We start from the raw sequence: 16,497 nt of genomic DNA on the forward strand, positions 1-16,497 counted from the left end.
TTATTACTTCAAAACCGAATTTGAAGAAGCTGCTGAACAATGCTGATTATTCAGTGTCCTGGAAAATGTCTCTCATGAAAGTGCTTAAACAAATGTTTTACAATGATTTCTAAAACACAAACATTGAGTTTTGCAGACTGCTTGGTGTACTTCTGGTGGTTCTCTTAAATAAAGTAGAAAAAAAATCTACAGCGTCATAGTCCTTTGGTTTTATTTTCTGGGATAAAAAGAAGTATAGGCATAATGGTTTTGCATGGTCCTCTTGAAGATATCCTTTAAAATAACTTATCAAATGGCTTAATTCATGTCTACTGATTATTGGTATCCATCAATGTCACTGTCAGCCTTGATTAACTGGTTAAAAATTTCGGAGAATAAGTAACTTTTATGAATATTTTCCCAATCCCTGAGACAAATAATCATCACAGAAATATTTATCCTTTCATCATAAATCTCTGGTAAGTAGCCGTGTTCGTTCATTGTTAATAGGGCAAGGAGAAGTGTCATAGAGGGTTAATCCGTGTAAATTGGTTTCCACCCGTAAAGAAATTTTCTGGAACAGAAAAAAAAATTATATATAGAAGTTTGCTCCTTAGAGACAGATTACATCTTCAATTCTTCAGTATGTTCTGAGGAACATATTTTGGGATTAGGAATATAAATCAATTCTATTGAGTAGCAAGAGTGAGACAGTTTCTGTTGTACTGCCAAAGGTATCCTCTGTGTACCCACAGATCTGGGAAACCAAGCTTCTCCACTCAGCAGTTCCTTGTTTTTCTTTCATTTCTATGAAAAATCAGTAAAACTAAATGTTGAGGATGGCCTATGTATGTGTAGGCAGACTTGATGAAAATTCTGTAAAAGAATTTTTGCATATCTGATTGTTTTACAACCCCGTTCGAGGCTGAATCTTGCTAGCAATACACTACTTCTGCAAAAACAAAAACAATTAATCTGAGATTTTTCTCTTCTGTATCACTGTTTATGAAGTTAACTTTAGAAAAGGCTGGAGACTTGCCTATAGAAAGTTCTCATTTTCCACCTGAAGCAAGTTTGACCACACGTGTCTAATTCTATGTTTTCTTACCTGAAAATCACGGATATAAGTCAGGAAAAAGCCAAAGAAGGAAAATGACATAGACCATTCTGCTGCAGTAGTGATCATGTGAAGCACATAACCCTTGAGTGACAATGGAAAAAAAGAATAGTTCTGTGAAATTTCATTCAAATGATTTGTAACTGCTCTCAAATAAAAAGCCCATAACACTTATAAACTCATCTGCCTTCTGAAAATAAACCTTCGATTTACTGAACATATCTAGAGAATTCAGGGCAGCTACTAGGAAAGTCCTCCTAAAAAAAAAAAAAAAAAGCTATCGTAGTTTCATCTAGCGCAAATCAAAGTTCTATTCGAACAGATAAGATAGAACTTCTCTACAATCAAGAAGTTGCTGCCTTTCCCAAAGCCGTAAGATTCATTAAATGCCACTAAAAAAAGTTTAAGTAAACAATGCACATGATGAACTTAGTGCTAATTTTAGAGCATTAAATAATATAGTAATTATAATTTAGAGACTCTAGTAAATTATTTCATTCACTCATTCTAACAAACATGTCCTATCTAGGGCTGATTCTTTAAAGATACTTTAAATTAAAATGCCATTGAGTGTTTTGTGAAAACAAATGAATTCATTTAATTTTCTACTTAAGATATGTCCCTCCTCTTTTTTCCTTAGGATCAAATTGCCATTCAGATATGCACTACACTGAATCCAAATGTACAGTTCATAATAATAGACTTCCAGATAACAGGAAGACATTTTTTTCAATTCAGATAAGAAGAATTCTAATAATAAAAGATCTCAGTTTAGTCTATTGTATACTTTATTCACATTGAGAGGAGTCAACTTCTGAGAAAACTCTGCCATCTCAATTCTCTTCATGTCTTAAAAATGGCCACAGACCACAGGTGACAGAATATGGATTGTTCGATACAAACTCTATCATATACAGAAAATAATCCTAATACATAACTGATTATTCTACCTAAGGAGTTTCACTGTTAGTGATGAAATTAAAAATAATCAAAATTAACTAAAATTCTCATCTTTAATATAAAATTAGGTTTTATAGACTCTATGTTCTTACTTTGTCCTTGGGGTTCCAATGGAGTTTCTGTACTATATCAGTGCCGAAACTGCCACTGTACAAAAGTGATGAGCAAGTCAGCACTACAAAAAAAAAGTCAGTCAAGGAAGAAACTCGGAGACCTGTAAGTTTAATTAGATTCAAAAATCACTTTAAAGGTCCAAAAAGATTGCTCATACATTTGTTTCCAAAGCCCAAACCCATTTTCTTAAAGACTAACATGTTACATGGCAGAAGGAAAAATTTAAATGTGCCCAGAGGATTACTACAAAAGGATTCATACAGCCAATCCCTCTTCGCTCGGTAATTCAGCAGCCCTATCACAAGCTTCTGCTCCATAATTGTTCCCAGGGAGGGCATTAACTCACCTTTCATATATTTGAAGTATGATTAGGCTAAATATTCTTTGTTCCTAGCTCAGGTACTGAGGTCCTCTGTAAAATTTGAATTTCATGTTTCAAATCCTTTAATTTAGGGTTACTAACCTGAGGATGTCACAGTCCACAAGAGGCCTGCTTATAATATTCCAACAGTGTTCACTTAAATCTTATTATTCAATTCCCTTCCAAGTGTAGCCACACTTTACAGCAAAGGATACTGCTAAATGCACTTACTCCACACCAGATAACCACCAGTAGTCTGATCCAGAAGACTTGTTTGCCATGAATTTTGGGCTGCATTTGGTAGGAAAGGATGGTCTGGACAAACATGTATAATGAGCCCATACCAAAGGTGAGCACAGCTCCACATACGTGTACAACAAAAAAGGTTGTTTTCTGAGAAGCAGAAAGAAGAAATAAGAAAATAAAAGAGACTCAAAACACATTGCCAACACACTATTTAAAAGCACGGCCTGTGATTTCAATAAGCTATGCTCTCTGTGGGAAAGCTCTGCAGATTCTACAAATTCCTTCCTGAAGTAATTTTCTCTCAGAGCACTCAGCACAAACCTGAGGGTTACAGCAATACAAATCATTTCATAAGGAACTATTAAAAACATGATAGTAATTATTTATTTACTCATTAATATGTTTGTTTATTTGGGTGCTTCTTATATGTTCTAAGTACTCAGATATGTTAGTGAACAAAACGGACAAAAATCTGGCCCTCGGAATTTACATTCAAGTGAAGAAGTGTAAACAATAAATAATAAACTTTAGAAATAAGTAAATTCCATAGTATGTTAGATGGTGATAAGGGTTATAGAAAAAGAATACTTCAAGGTAAAGAGGATTAGGATGGCTGGGAACACTGGGGGTAGGGAATTTCAATTTAAACCTAATTTAAATCTAAATGCAATTAAAAGGCTCAAGAAATGAAAACATCCCCCTTTGGCTCTAATTTGATTGGTTTTGATAAATTATACAACAAGGGATCATCATAAATTCTTATTTTTTTCTCCTTTACCTTATCAGTATCCATTTGCATTTCACTTTTTACTATACGTACCTGTTACTTAAAAAGTGACAACAGTGGCTGTCTAAAAATTCTACAATCGAAGGTTTTTGTGTGAACCACTCTATTTTTCTAAACTGATGTCTGTATTTCATTTGGTTGAGAAGGTATACAATGTGCACTCAGCACAGAGGGTCTGACTAACAAGAGATGTTAGGGCTTGGTTCTCTCAATTTACAATCGACTGTGCTAATTCACAAATATAGAATCCAAATTACTTAGATGAAGGTGCAGGAAGTTTCTAGTATAAAGAAGAAAAAGGTAATAATTTATTTGCCAAAGGCACTGGTTTCCTTTTGGAGAGAAAAAGGGCTACTTTGATATAATTTGGGGTCTTAAAACTGGCAATAAGTTATGAGCACTGGGCAGGTAAAAAAGTTCATTGTTTTTATCTTGTACAACAAGGGAAAAAAAACCATTCGGCACCCATGAAACATTAATATAAAATGGTATTATTTTCCTGGCTCATAATTATGTGAATTTATCTCTATATATGGATAAAGGCTGGAAATATAAGCAAGAAAGAAATTAATTACTTTAGGGCTAAGACCAGGAATATGAGTAAATTTCCCCCTTAGAAGTATTCATGCATATATCGATGAAGTTAAATACAGATATAGCATGATCAATGCCAACTTGTACTGTGTGTTGATATACAGTTATATAAACACAATCCTGTGAACTAAAAAGCAAAAATAAAGAATGGAGAGCATTTACTACCATATTTTTCTAATTAAAATAGAGGTAAATAAAACTGGTTTCAATTGGCAGTATTTCTGCTTAATATATCCATTTTTGTCATTTTAGAGACTAGGGAAACAACAAAAGATCTTGAAATGGGCAAGAAATTATCCTTCGAATGGAATGCTAGAGCCTCTGGAACTGGTTCTATAGGAATGTAAGTTTTCTTTGGCTTTGATTAAGTTATTGTACAGAGAAAACTTCTGTTAATGATAGAAGTTAAGGATAGAGACAGAACTTTTAAAAAACTGATAGTAATGCAAATAATCCATATCCATAGAAATGAAACTGTGCTGTTGAGTGAATAATGATCAGTTTTGCTAGTTTTGCGTTTATTTGTAAATTCATTTTAGCATTCCTTATCTGACCATAAACATGTTACTTTGACTTCTCTTTTGAACTGGTTTGTAATATGTAGCTATTTCTCTCATTAATAAATAAGTTAAATAAAATCCTGGACACATATAGGATTATCCTCTTTAAAAATATATTCTTTAAGACAAAAATTTATCCTTGACAAAGACAAACAAGAAATTATAGAGATATGTGTGGTCAGGAGCAAATGTTTTATATAGAATGTATAAATTACACGAGTGGTCTGTAATCTTTACCTAAAAGTAGTTAGTGAAATTTAGAAACTAATCTTCTGCTTACTTATCCTTATCCCTTCCAAAGTCTCCTTGAGGATAAATTTTCTAATAAGGGAGAATGCCATGTGACAGCACAGGCATAAATTATAGTTATGCTGCCAAAACCCAACCAATAGCAAGACTTACTAGCTACCATCAGAAGGTGGGAGAGAGGTATGAACAGATTCCCCGAAAGAACCATCTCTACCCACACTTTGATTTCAGACTTCTGGCCTCAAGAACTCTGAAAGAAAAAATTTCTGTTATTTTAAGTCACCCAAGCTGTGGTGTTTAGTTATGATAGCCCTAGGAAATTAACATAGATTTCTGAGATTTCTGCCTACGTATCACTTCTGTTTTCCTGAGGATAAATTTTCTAGAAAGAGAAAAAATTCCTCTAAGTAGACAGTGAGGACACTTACCATGTATTTGTTTTACTGAATATTATTACGTATACTTGTTTTCAAAGAAATTTTGTATTTTTTAAGTCAGATTTTTTTCAAATACCATATTATAGGTATTTTGAAATGAGGTCTTTTTAAAATTATGAGGTCTTTTTAAATACAGACCTCAGTGATAGGAAGAGAATTTTTTATCCTCCCTGCCTAGTCCCTTTGGCCTCTCTCGAATTACTATTTAATGAGAACATGTTTGTGCTAAATGCTGTAGGTGCTGAATATGCTGGTGAACAAATCATACAATGGTGAACAAAATCGCTGTGTTTATAATTAATGAACAAATATTTCAACTAACAATTTTAAAAACATAGCTATAAAATTAGACTATAATAGGTACTATAAAGGATTAGTTTCCAGAGATTAGAGAACTCAAAGAAAAAAAAACTTGAAATATATAGGAGCAAGTCTATCAACAGAAAAGACTTCCCTGAGGAAGTACAGTGTGCACTGAGATCTGAAAGAAGCCTAGGCTTGGGGTTGTAGAACATCCAAGAGAAGAAACAACATAAGAAATGGAGTTAAGTAAACGTGTCTTATTTAAGGGACAAAGAAAGGCCAGTATTAAGTATAGCTGAGACATTAGGAAGGGAAATGATGCAGAAGCAGGATGGAGAGGTAGACAGTGCCCAGATCAGAGAAGACCTCTGAGTTAATTAAGCAGTTTGGCAATTGTTCAATTACTTCTTCTTTCTCTATTATATCTCTTTCCATGCAACTTTGGGCCTACAGAGCTTTCTCCAGGAAGACAGGGCAACAGAGGAAGATGTACATATATTTCCAAAAGATTACTTTGGCTGTAATATTAAATTAAAGGGACATAAGAGTGAATGCAGAGAAACTCGTAAGGAGGCTACGGCAGGAGTCCAGATGAGAGATGATGGAATCTAAACAGGTTGAGAAGGAGACTGGAGGGAGAGAAGTGCAGATGGAAATGGAGAGAAGCAAACACTTTCAAGAAACACTTATGCATGGCACCAACAAGTCCTTACTTTAAAACACAGAGCTAGCTTCTCTTCTAAGTCAGGCTCTGTAATCATAAACCCGCTTAATTAACTCAAAGGTCTTGTATGATCGAGCTGCTGTCCACCTCTTCAGCCTCATTCTGCATCTTCCCTCTTCTTTTCCAAAACACTGGATAGGTGGATGTAAGAAATAAACTTCCACTGTGTATAGACACTGAAATTTTGGGCTTTGGTACAGCAGCAAGCACTACATTAATATCCCCTTGGATTATAGTTACAGAGATTACCAGTGTTAAGCATTCCTAAAAACTGAAAAGTAGGGAAGACTAATCAGAATGTTTATAGGAATAGAGAACTTTGAATAAGAAAGAGACAGAATATGCCTTTATATGTATATTTGGATGATGAATGCGTGTTTTTATGTCTGAATAATTATCAGGTGTTTTAACAGACTATCAAATGTCTAACTGTAAACTTGAAAGACTGCAGAGAGGTTAATCAAAAAGCACCACAGACCCAGGATGCAACCATTATCATCAGAGATTTACCGGAAAGAACATCAATAGAAAGGAATGTGGAGAGTTTGGAAATATTTGGTGAAGGCTGACTGCTACTTTAACATTAAGAATTCCCTGAGAAAAAGCCGAAGAGCTACAGATTCTCCCTTTACCTCCTCATATAAGAGCTGGGTGCCTATGAACACGGGCAATCAATGGGACCATTTGAACAAGACTATAAAACAAGGAAATGAGTGTAAATTGTCAAGCATGTATTGTTTTAAAGTTTAAATCTGTGTCACTTATAATTTATATCAATTCTCTCTGGTCTTGGAGTAATCTCCAACTAAGTAGTAATAAAGATTCTAATAGAGTCCTATGGATCCTTAAAAAGTCAGAACAATTTATATCTGTTCAAAAGATTACTGAGAATGAAATTTTCTAATTGTGAATATCGCTATTTTTAAAAGGGTCAACTGTCAAAGCAGTGTATTCTATTTTGTTAAGGCAAAGAAACAATAGGGCATATAACTGAATGTTTCAGGTTTCCTTTATAACATGTATATTTACGTACTTCAGGAAGATATCTATGCTGGGTTAAAACACAAACCTGGAAGTTTGCCACAAGAGAAAGTCCTAAACAACTCAGCAATCCAAGTACAAGGCCAGCCTTGTTTAATCTGATGATACAATTCCTTTCAGGATTCAGAGCATGAACTTGCTTATAACGAACATAAATGGTAGCAACGCCTGAGAAGAGATAATCCAAAAAACAAGTAATAAATAACCAAGGAATAAAGTTGCCAAAAAAGAGCTCACAAAGGTCGCTGCTATCCAAAAACATAGATTTTCCTTTTAAAGTTAATCAGAGAGAAGAAAAAAGCCAAACAAACAAAAAGCTGTAGATTTTAAAGAAATTGTAAGGTTGCATCATGGAACTACTGCTATTTGTGGGTGACTGAACAAGTCATTGGCTCCCATAGGCCTCATATTTACAAATATTTAGGATAAAATTTAAGAGAAAAGTTTGCTGTTTTCTGAACATCAATCTTTCTGAAATCTCTAATAAGTGTTACATAAAACACAAAATATTATATCTAATTAGCATTAAAGTCTAAAGTAATTAGTTCTAGAATTTGGATAAAAAGGGCATAGGCAAAAAAACACCAAAAGATTACTTGCCTCAAAAAAAAAGAAAAAAAAAAAAAAAGGTTATGTCCCTCACTCTCATTCCATTTTATTTCAAATTACTACAACTTGGCTCAATCAGATACAGCAGTCAATTACACAGAAAAAAATAAAAACTTTACCATCCTTATTAGTCAACAAAGGCCAAACCAAACTTACCACTGTAAAAATATTGCCAAGGAACTCAGAAGTGTAGAGAACATAGCGGGGTTATGCTTTTGTAGAAATGTTTTTGGAAACCTTAGCCATAAGATGAACTTCTGTACAGAGAATCATTTACTTGACCTTATTTTTTGACTTCATATGGAAGAATGCAAATATTTAAAACAATCACAAGTGGTGAAAAAAATAATATTTTAAATAAACCATTAATAAAAATTTGGTTCAAAAATAAACAATTAATAGAAATACAAAATTCTATAGTAGAACTCTATTTCGTTGGTATTTGGAATATTGCTCAAAAATCGAAACATGATTCCACAGTTACTCTCAAACTTCTAAACTATTTATTCTAAAGGAATTTAGCTGGGGTTAGTTATGGTCACTGTGTTTATAGCTCTTTGTCCTCTACTGGTTGCTAAGAAATCCATTTCAGGCCTCAAGAAATATTTGGTTGTACTTTACAACTTGTATTTGAATGTGCAAATAGTCCCGTTCATTTGTTTCAAGATTTACTTCCATAATTTAGCATTTCAAGAAATTGTCTTTTAAAAGGAACATATCTGTGACCAATAATTTAGTGATAACATTCCCTCAAGTACAGTAACTATAAAGTAAAACAAGTAGCACAATAGTGTCTAAATTAAAAAAGGGCAATTTAGCTATTAATTTTCATCGTTAAAACTTCACTCTCATTACTTACATAAAACTGCGGCGAAATTTAACATTGCCCCAAACAAGCATTTTTCTGGAGCTACTGTACCAGTGTCACTGAAAGAAAAAAAAGAAGGTATGTGGATTTCTGACTCTAGATGTACACATACGTTTCTTCTACAGGATAAGAAATAACAGGGGTTACTTCAAATTCTTTATCTTTTTTTATAAATCTGTGAGTTCAACTCATAATTTTATAATGAAACATGACAATTTGAGCTCACGATATTTGTCTAGTTCACTCTTTTCTTACATCGCTTAAGATTCTCTCTTTTTTACATAATAGAAATCAATATAAATTGATTTTTTTTTTAAAGTTACACTTGGCATGTTGAAGATGTGTTATTGTCAGTAGATGTGTTTATCTGTCTCCCCTGAATATTCGCTAAACATCACAGGTCCTTTCACAAGTGTCTTTTGTCATCTGTTGTTGACTTTGCCTATAATGCAATTAACACTAAATCATTTCCTGGTTAATTAAAAAAATATTTATTGAGCACCTACCATGTGCCAGACAGCATTTTAGGGACAGAAATACGCAGTAAGTAAATGAGACAAAGAACTTGCCCTCCTGGAACTTCCATTCAAGACCAGTTTTGAGCCCCCTCCTCACTGTGGCTTTGGCTAATCCTCTAGCCGAATGTGACTCACACAACATTCTGTCCAGACGTCAACCAAAACCACTTACCGTGCCGTATGAAAATGCACCTGCTTCCATGCCTGCCTTTCAGGACACTGTGGAGGACAGACCCAGGTTGACAGCCCATCATTTACTAACTATGATACCTTGGGTACATTCTTTTATCTCCTTAAAACTGTTACCTATCTGCAAAACGGGGCTATTCATTCCTTCCCAGCCTCGTCGATCAACATGAGGAACTGAAACTGTGGTAATGCATGTCAAATGTCTAGCACAGAATCTGGCACACAGGGGACACCCATTAAGTGTTATGTTAGTTCCTTTCCCTTCCCTCAAACTATGGTAAAGGTTAAAAAGACAAAGTCTTTGGCCTTGAATTGAAGTACTATAGGAAAGAGACAATAAGGATCTCGACTAAGCCAATGTAATGGGAATAAAACGGGAAGGTAAAGCCACATCTAGCAAGGAATCAGTAAGATTTGGGGAACATTTGGATTGGAGTTAGGAAAGGTAAAGTATCGAATATGAATTCTAAGGCCTGCTCCTTCCAACTTTAAAATGTATCTTCAGATACAAAAGATTTTGTCACTCTTGATCATCTTCAGGAAGTAAGGATTATGGTTTTTTTGTTGCTGTTGTTCATTGTACCTTTCAAGTTTTGAAGAATAATATATATTATTTTTATAATCAGGAAAAAAACATAATTTTAACAATTATATTCCAAATGATGCTCCTGTTTTGGATTACCCCAAAAGTAAACAAAAGCATGCATTTCCAAGATGGCTGGCTAAGTGGGCTCCTTTCCTGGCTCTAGAACAGACTGACATGAACTGGCCTCCAAGAGAAAACAGCCATGCCCATCACTTCATCAGCACATCCCTTCATCACACTATGGTGATCACACATCATAAAACAAAAGTCTGATCATGTAACTTCAAAATATATGTGCTTATTATATTATTATTGCATACATATTAAATATAAGTTTAAACATTTTGAGATTTAAAAAATATACATAGAAGTTCTAATAATTTCTTCTTATACTCCAGTGGTTAGTCTCGTGTACCCTACCTGGGCATCCACTACTTGAACCAACTAAGCGAACACCTGAAGCCCACTTCAGTAGAATTGTCTTTGAAGTGAAATTTACTTTCAGTTAAACCTTCTAGTTAGGGTCTATGAACTGAAATAAACTTTGCAGACTACTTAGTTTAACTCAACTTTTCAGATGAAGGAAATGAGCCTAAGAAGTCGAAATAACTACTGTTGAGTTTAAATGTAATAGAATGTTGGGGAAAGATCTTTGGGTAATAATACTAAGTTCATTAACAGAAAAATAAAAAGGCAGAAGGGACAGAAAAGGAAGTGTCTAGGTGACTTTCTGTCAGAAAATCACATACAGTGCCATCAGAGAACTGAAACTGAAAAGAAACTGAAATAGCTTCTGAAATTATTTAAAGTTCTTCAGACAAGTTCTCGAAGGAGAAATAAAAACGTTGAAGGACTCTTGTGAATCTTATAGATGTATCTTCTCTTGAAGTTACTAAAGATTGAACTGGATCCTTATGCTACATGTTCCTCTAACAGAGTGGTAAACAGAGGTGATTATTTAACAAATTATTCTTAGAACTGAAACTTTAAATTTTAATGTATCTTTGGGTTTTGTGAATCTTCCCCAAGTGTACCCCATTTGTTGATATCCTTTCTGTCATATGGGTATGGAAACAACAAATGTAATGGGAATGCCCTGATCTCTTTTTGACATTAAAAAAATAACAAATTTAGCCTTTTGATTTATCATCCTTTAAATGTTTACCATTTTCTGTTAGAAAGGTTGTTTTTCAGAAAGTAAACGATTAAATAAATGAAACAAGAAAACAAGCCAAACTCTGGAAGGAAAGCCACTAAACCATTAATCATCTCTGGGGGTGCAGGGGTAGGAACTGGAAGGGGTGGTTAGAAGAGATGTCCATTTTCTATTTTTATAATCACTCTAGTATTATTTAAAATATTATAATAAGCACATATTACCTTCATAATTGGAAAAAAGGAGGGTGACATAGAACATGCAACTGAGTACCCATATTTACATCATTAGTAATTTTGAAATTTCAAAAATGTTACCAATAAATTTTGATACTTAGTGTGTCAGAAAGACATAGGCAACATGTCATAATGAGTAAGAAGAACATAGCCTCTAGAATCAAATTTCCCAGTCGAATTGAAACTTAGTTCCATCACTTACTGATTCATGTGCCTCTGGACAAATAACCTCCCTAGACCTCATTTCCTCCTCTCTCTAACCGGGGTTAGTAGTTCCTGCCTCAAAGGGTGGCTGTAAGGATTCAATTATTTAAGATCTGAAGGATGCTTAGAACATTACCTTGTATACAATAAGTAGATCAATAAATATTTGTCATTACCATTATCTTTTAATATTAGTGTTTACAGCATTTTTTTATGGGGAGAAAAACTCCAATTCTATTTTCTGAGATAATTTCAAATATTAATTTGGAAGACAAGGCCCTAAAGTGTCACAATTCACTAAGCAATTCCGCAACTGAATCTTAGCCCTGTCTCCATGTTTCTCTATCACATAAAAAGAGCCAAATACAACTTCTTGATCATGTTCCTTTTATCGTTGTAATGCCAAACATAAAATTTGAATTTTAAAACGTTAACATTAAATCTTGCCCTCAATGTTAAAATATGAATGAGAGAGAAACATTCTCCTATAAAATATATTTCACTGACCTGATATAAGGCAAAGCAGGGTCAACATGGTGGAGGGTTATGGCGGTAATGTATGAAAATATGAAAGCAGCGGCGGTCCAAATTACAAGTGCTGAAGGAAGGAAACTGAGGCCTTGCTGAAACCACCACATCTCAAACAGGTCTTCTGAAGAAGAAAAATACAAATTAGAAGAGATTTGCAAGTATTTCATCTATTCTACTTTAGCCACCTATTCTCCCAACCTTGGACTTATCGCCCCAAGCTGCTCCCCTTCTGAAATCATACCCCACACCATCTCCCAATACCTGCCCTCCTTTGATTTCTCAGTAAATGAAACCAAGATTCACCCACTTGCCATATCCAGAAGCCTTTCTCTCCCATTTTTTATACATAATCAAGTTCCAAGGACAATTTATTCTACCTCCTAATTTCCTTCAAATCTGCCCCTTCTCTCTCTCTTCACTGCCGCTACCCTACCTAAACCACCATCATTTCTTGGCCAGATTATAACCTACAAAGTGGTTCTCCTCTAGTCTGGACCACAACCAATCTAGACTCCACTCTGAAACCAGAGCGATCCTTCTAACTCTAAAATACCAATCTGACAACCTTATTCTTCTACAAAGAATTTTTCAGTGTCTCTCCTGTGTCCTTATAAACAGTCTTTCCTCCTTAACCTGGTCTGTAAATAGGTCTTTCTATTGTCTGAGCTCTACATACTTTTTATATTCATCTGTGGCCACTCTGCTCCTAATTCCTTACTCTAGCTATCATTTTCATCATGGCAAAAGGAAACATAGTGTTTTACTGTGTCAGCAACGTTACTAAGCTCTTTAAATACATGATCACATTTACTCCTCACAACAGAATTATAGAGTTAAGAGAATTGCCCAAGGTCATAGAGAGGTCAAGATAGGATTCAAACTCAACAGTTCCATTCTAACACCAATCACTATGCTATTCTGCCACAGCAAACTTCTTTCAGATCTTCAAATGTGTCATGTTCTCCTGCATGCCTTCAGGTCTTCCCGCGCACTGTTCTGTCTGGACCACCGTGCTATCAGCCTTCCCTCCCCACTACCACCGGTTAACTCCCACCTATATTAAGTCCCAACTCTTCTAGCTTCAACTGAGTGTCTCTGCTTCATTACCGACAGCACCCTTTACTTCCCCACCAGGACACTCATCACACTTAACTGTTACTTGCTTGTTTGGTTTTATCTTCCTCCCTTAACTTTAAGTTCTGTGAGAGGAGGAACCAACTGTTTTGTTCACCATTATATTTCCAGCTCCTACAGGAGGGGGAAAAAAAAAGAGGGCCTAAATATACACATACCACACATCACTTTCTCCCTTACATTCCAGACTGAGGATATTGGTAAGTAACGATGAGTCAATAATGTGAATTAGAAAACATTAATGTGTCTTCATGCGTTTAATAAAAAAAATATATATATAGAAATACTTTCAAATTATAAGAAATTACTTATATTATGCATGTGAAAATAATCTCATGTTTGGAGGAGTATCTTCTCGTAGTTTGCTGGACTGAAATTTAGTATTTCCTATAAACTTTGTAAAAACTTGCAATTCTTATCTCCAATGTGCTCAGCTTCCTCATCTCAGACTGACCTTCCAAATAATAAAACCTCAGCTATTTTTGATTTGTCATTTACTGATCATCTGACTTATTGCTTAATATGTACATTCAAATCTTGCTAAGTTTCTTCTTCTTTGTCTCTAAAGCTACCATTATAGATTCAATTTGAGTAATTTCTTGTCTGAATTATCATAATCTCCCCTTTTTCTGTTCTTTTTTTCACCAGTCCTTAACACTCCATCAATTTTCTGCATCTATTTAGTTAATCATGACAATTGCTTGCTAAATTCCTATAGTGCTTTCCCCATTTTGGGGACAATAACTCTCAATTTCTACAAATTCTGAATTAACAGAACTTCTAAATTAACATTCCTATAACATTCTGCTCAAAAACTTCTTTAAAAAAATAAAACTGTATGAACTTTGAACAAGCTACATTAATTTCTCTGAGTTTCCCCCTTTGAAAAATGGAAATAATATTTTTGGCAAAAACCGCATTGTCCAATACAGTAGCCACTATCCATAGGTGGCTATTTAAATTAAAATTTCAATATGGGTGGTGAACGCACCACACAATATATATGACTTAACTGTTGAATTGTACTCTTGAAACTTATTGGATTTCTTTAACCAATATCACCATAATAAGGAAAAAAAGAAAAAAGAAAACATTCAATTGACTAAACAAAATTTAAAATTTCAGTTCCTCAGTTGTACTAGCCACATTTTAAGTGCTCTAAAGCCACACATGGCTAGTGGCTGCCATTAAGGACAGTGAAAATATAGAACATTTCCATTATTGTGGAAAAGTTCTATTGGACGATATTATATAATTATTGCAAGAATTGTACTGACACAGCACAAGAAACTAACACATTGCTGATATATAATGAATAGTAGCTTTTAAATGTTAAAATGTCTAAAATAATACCCACTTCATAGGTTTATTCAAGAACTTAATGAGATAATATATGTAAGATGCTGTCATAGGCAGTCAATAAACATTTGTTCCTCTTTTAGAATGTAAAAGATGAATTACCTGTTTTAAAGTATTAGTCTTCAAATCTGTCCAAACCTGCACCTTTTTTGTAAATCTTGAAATCCATGGACATGCTTTTAAACATGTACAATTTCGAGTCGATGCACTGAGATTGTTCAAGGGCAGAACACTCTGCTATATTACAATAATGCATAATAATGCTATATTATGCATTATTACGAGGTTATTTTTCCTTAAAGAGTTGATACTTGTGTGTTTTATAATAATGTTGTACCAGCAGAAATTAAATACTTTAAATCTAAGATACCAATTTTCTCATCCTTTCTCATATAGGACACCTCTCACTGACCTCAAAAAAAGACCAAAGAAAAAACACTGAGTTTCCTCCTTTAGAAGGAAAGACATAAATGAGGAAAAAATAATAGCTTGTTATTAAGCAAGATAAAGCAATAACTAGTCCGAGTGATGCAATGGAAAGAACACAGTGGTGAGATTGGATTTATCTAAGTGCTAATCCCAGCTTTATCATGTCCCAACCTTATAACTTCAGGCAAGTTAGTTATCTTCTCTGAGTTACAGTATTCTCATTTGTAAGGTAGCCATCTCAAAAGGTTGTTCCTTAGAGTAAAACAGAGTAAGCATAAATATAATAGTGATAGCTGATTTATCTATTTTGAACAACCATAACCAGCCACAGGGAGGGGGGAATGACTTAATTCTTTGTATATATCAATCATCTTGGATTTGTGTCTCCTTAGGTTTTTGAGGGTTTAGCTATTTCAACAGACAATTTAGAGGGGAAGCAGGGCTTGAAACGGTTTACCAGTCTGCTAATGACAACTGAGAAATTTAAGTTCACCAACCAGGTGAGGAAGACTACTATTGCCCTTGTATTTCCACACTGGAAAACTGCAAGCATGGATGGCTAACTGCCAACCAAGCAAAATTAGAATTTTAGTGGTTAATACTTTAAGAAACCTTTCAAAATACTTGAAAATATGCAGGAATAACTACTTCACATAGCAGTAACAGTGTTTAACAAAATATACTTGCATCTCTCACTCTTCTCCTCTGCTCTCTTTGAAGATCCATAAATTGGAACTGCAGTTACAATTTTTAAGTTTCACAAATATTTAAATGCCACTGATAGTAAGTTGAATTCCTTATGATGTCTCCTCTAAGTGCTGACTGCTAAGAAAGAAAACTCTGGATATTCCAAGAGAAGAGAGAAAGCCCTAAGCTTCACTCAGAGGTATATAGGCCAAAAGCAAAGCATAATAGAAAAACCGTTATTTTTCTAAATTTTAACTTGGCTTTCTGATAAATGTAATATTCTTGTAATAGTTAAAGCCTAAAGAGTCTAGAAGATTAAGCGACTTTATAAAGTGGATCGAATATTACAGAGTATTGGAGAGAATCTGATGATGCAGCTGCAGTTGGGTACTAATTTAATTTATAAATTAAAATTTGGGAAAACTGGAAAAATCATTTCTGTGGTGTTTTCTCTGTTTTTCAAATGTATCCTAATGTAAAGCACGGTTGTGAATACAAATGACTTCCCATTTACCTTTC

At 34.3% G+C, this 16,497-nt stretch overlaps 1 protein-coding gene across 10 annotated transcripts in view; it reads right to left on the minus strand.

The window, feature by feature from the left end:
* Positions 1 to 187: 187 nt before the first annotated feature.
* Positions 188 to 16,497, minus strand: part of DRAM2 (DNA damage regulated autophagy modulator 2) — a 17,058-nt gene continuing 748 nt past the window's right edge. Inside the window, exons 2-9 of one of the 10 annotated variants that reach the window (XM_015595500.2) lie at positions 13,523 to 13,617; positions 12,346 to 12,487; positions 8,941 to 9,008; positions 7,501 to 7,640; positions 2,747 to 2,924; positions 2,149 to 2,231; positions 1,088 to 1,180; positions 188 to 553 (exon numbers count right to left, since the gene is read on the minus strand). In XM_015595500.2, coding sequence (XP_015450986.1) covers positions 446 to 553; positions 1,088 to 1,180; positions 2,149 to 2,231; positions 2,747 to 2,924; positions 7,501 to 7,640; positions 8,941 to 9,008; positions 12,346 to 12,476 — 801 coding nt within the window. In that variant the 5' untranslated portion in view covers positions 12,477 to 12,487; positions 13,523 to 13,617 and the 3' untranslated portion in view covers positions 188 to 445. Of the gene's footprint in view, positions 554 to 1,087; positions 1,181 to 2,148; positions 2,232 to 2,746; positions 2,925 to 7,500; positions 7,641 to 8,940; positions 9,009 to 12,345; positions 12,491 to 13,522; positions 13,618 to 16,497 lie in introns of those variants that run through there. The other 9 variants (XM_006919628.3, XM_025052261.1, XM_025052260.1 and 6 more) reach the window with 9 other exon arrangements.

The sequence above is a fragment of the Pteropus alecto genome, unplaced genomic scaffold, assembly GCF_000325575.1.
Source record: "Pteropus alecto unplaced genomic scaffold, ASM32557v1 scaffold106, whole genome shotgun sequence".
Lineage (NCBI taxonomy): Eukaryota > Metazoa > Chordata > Mammalia > Chiroptera > Pteropodidae > Pteropus > Pteropus alecto.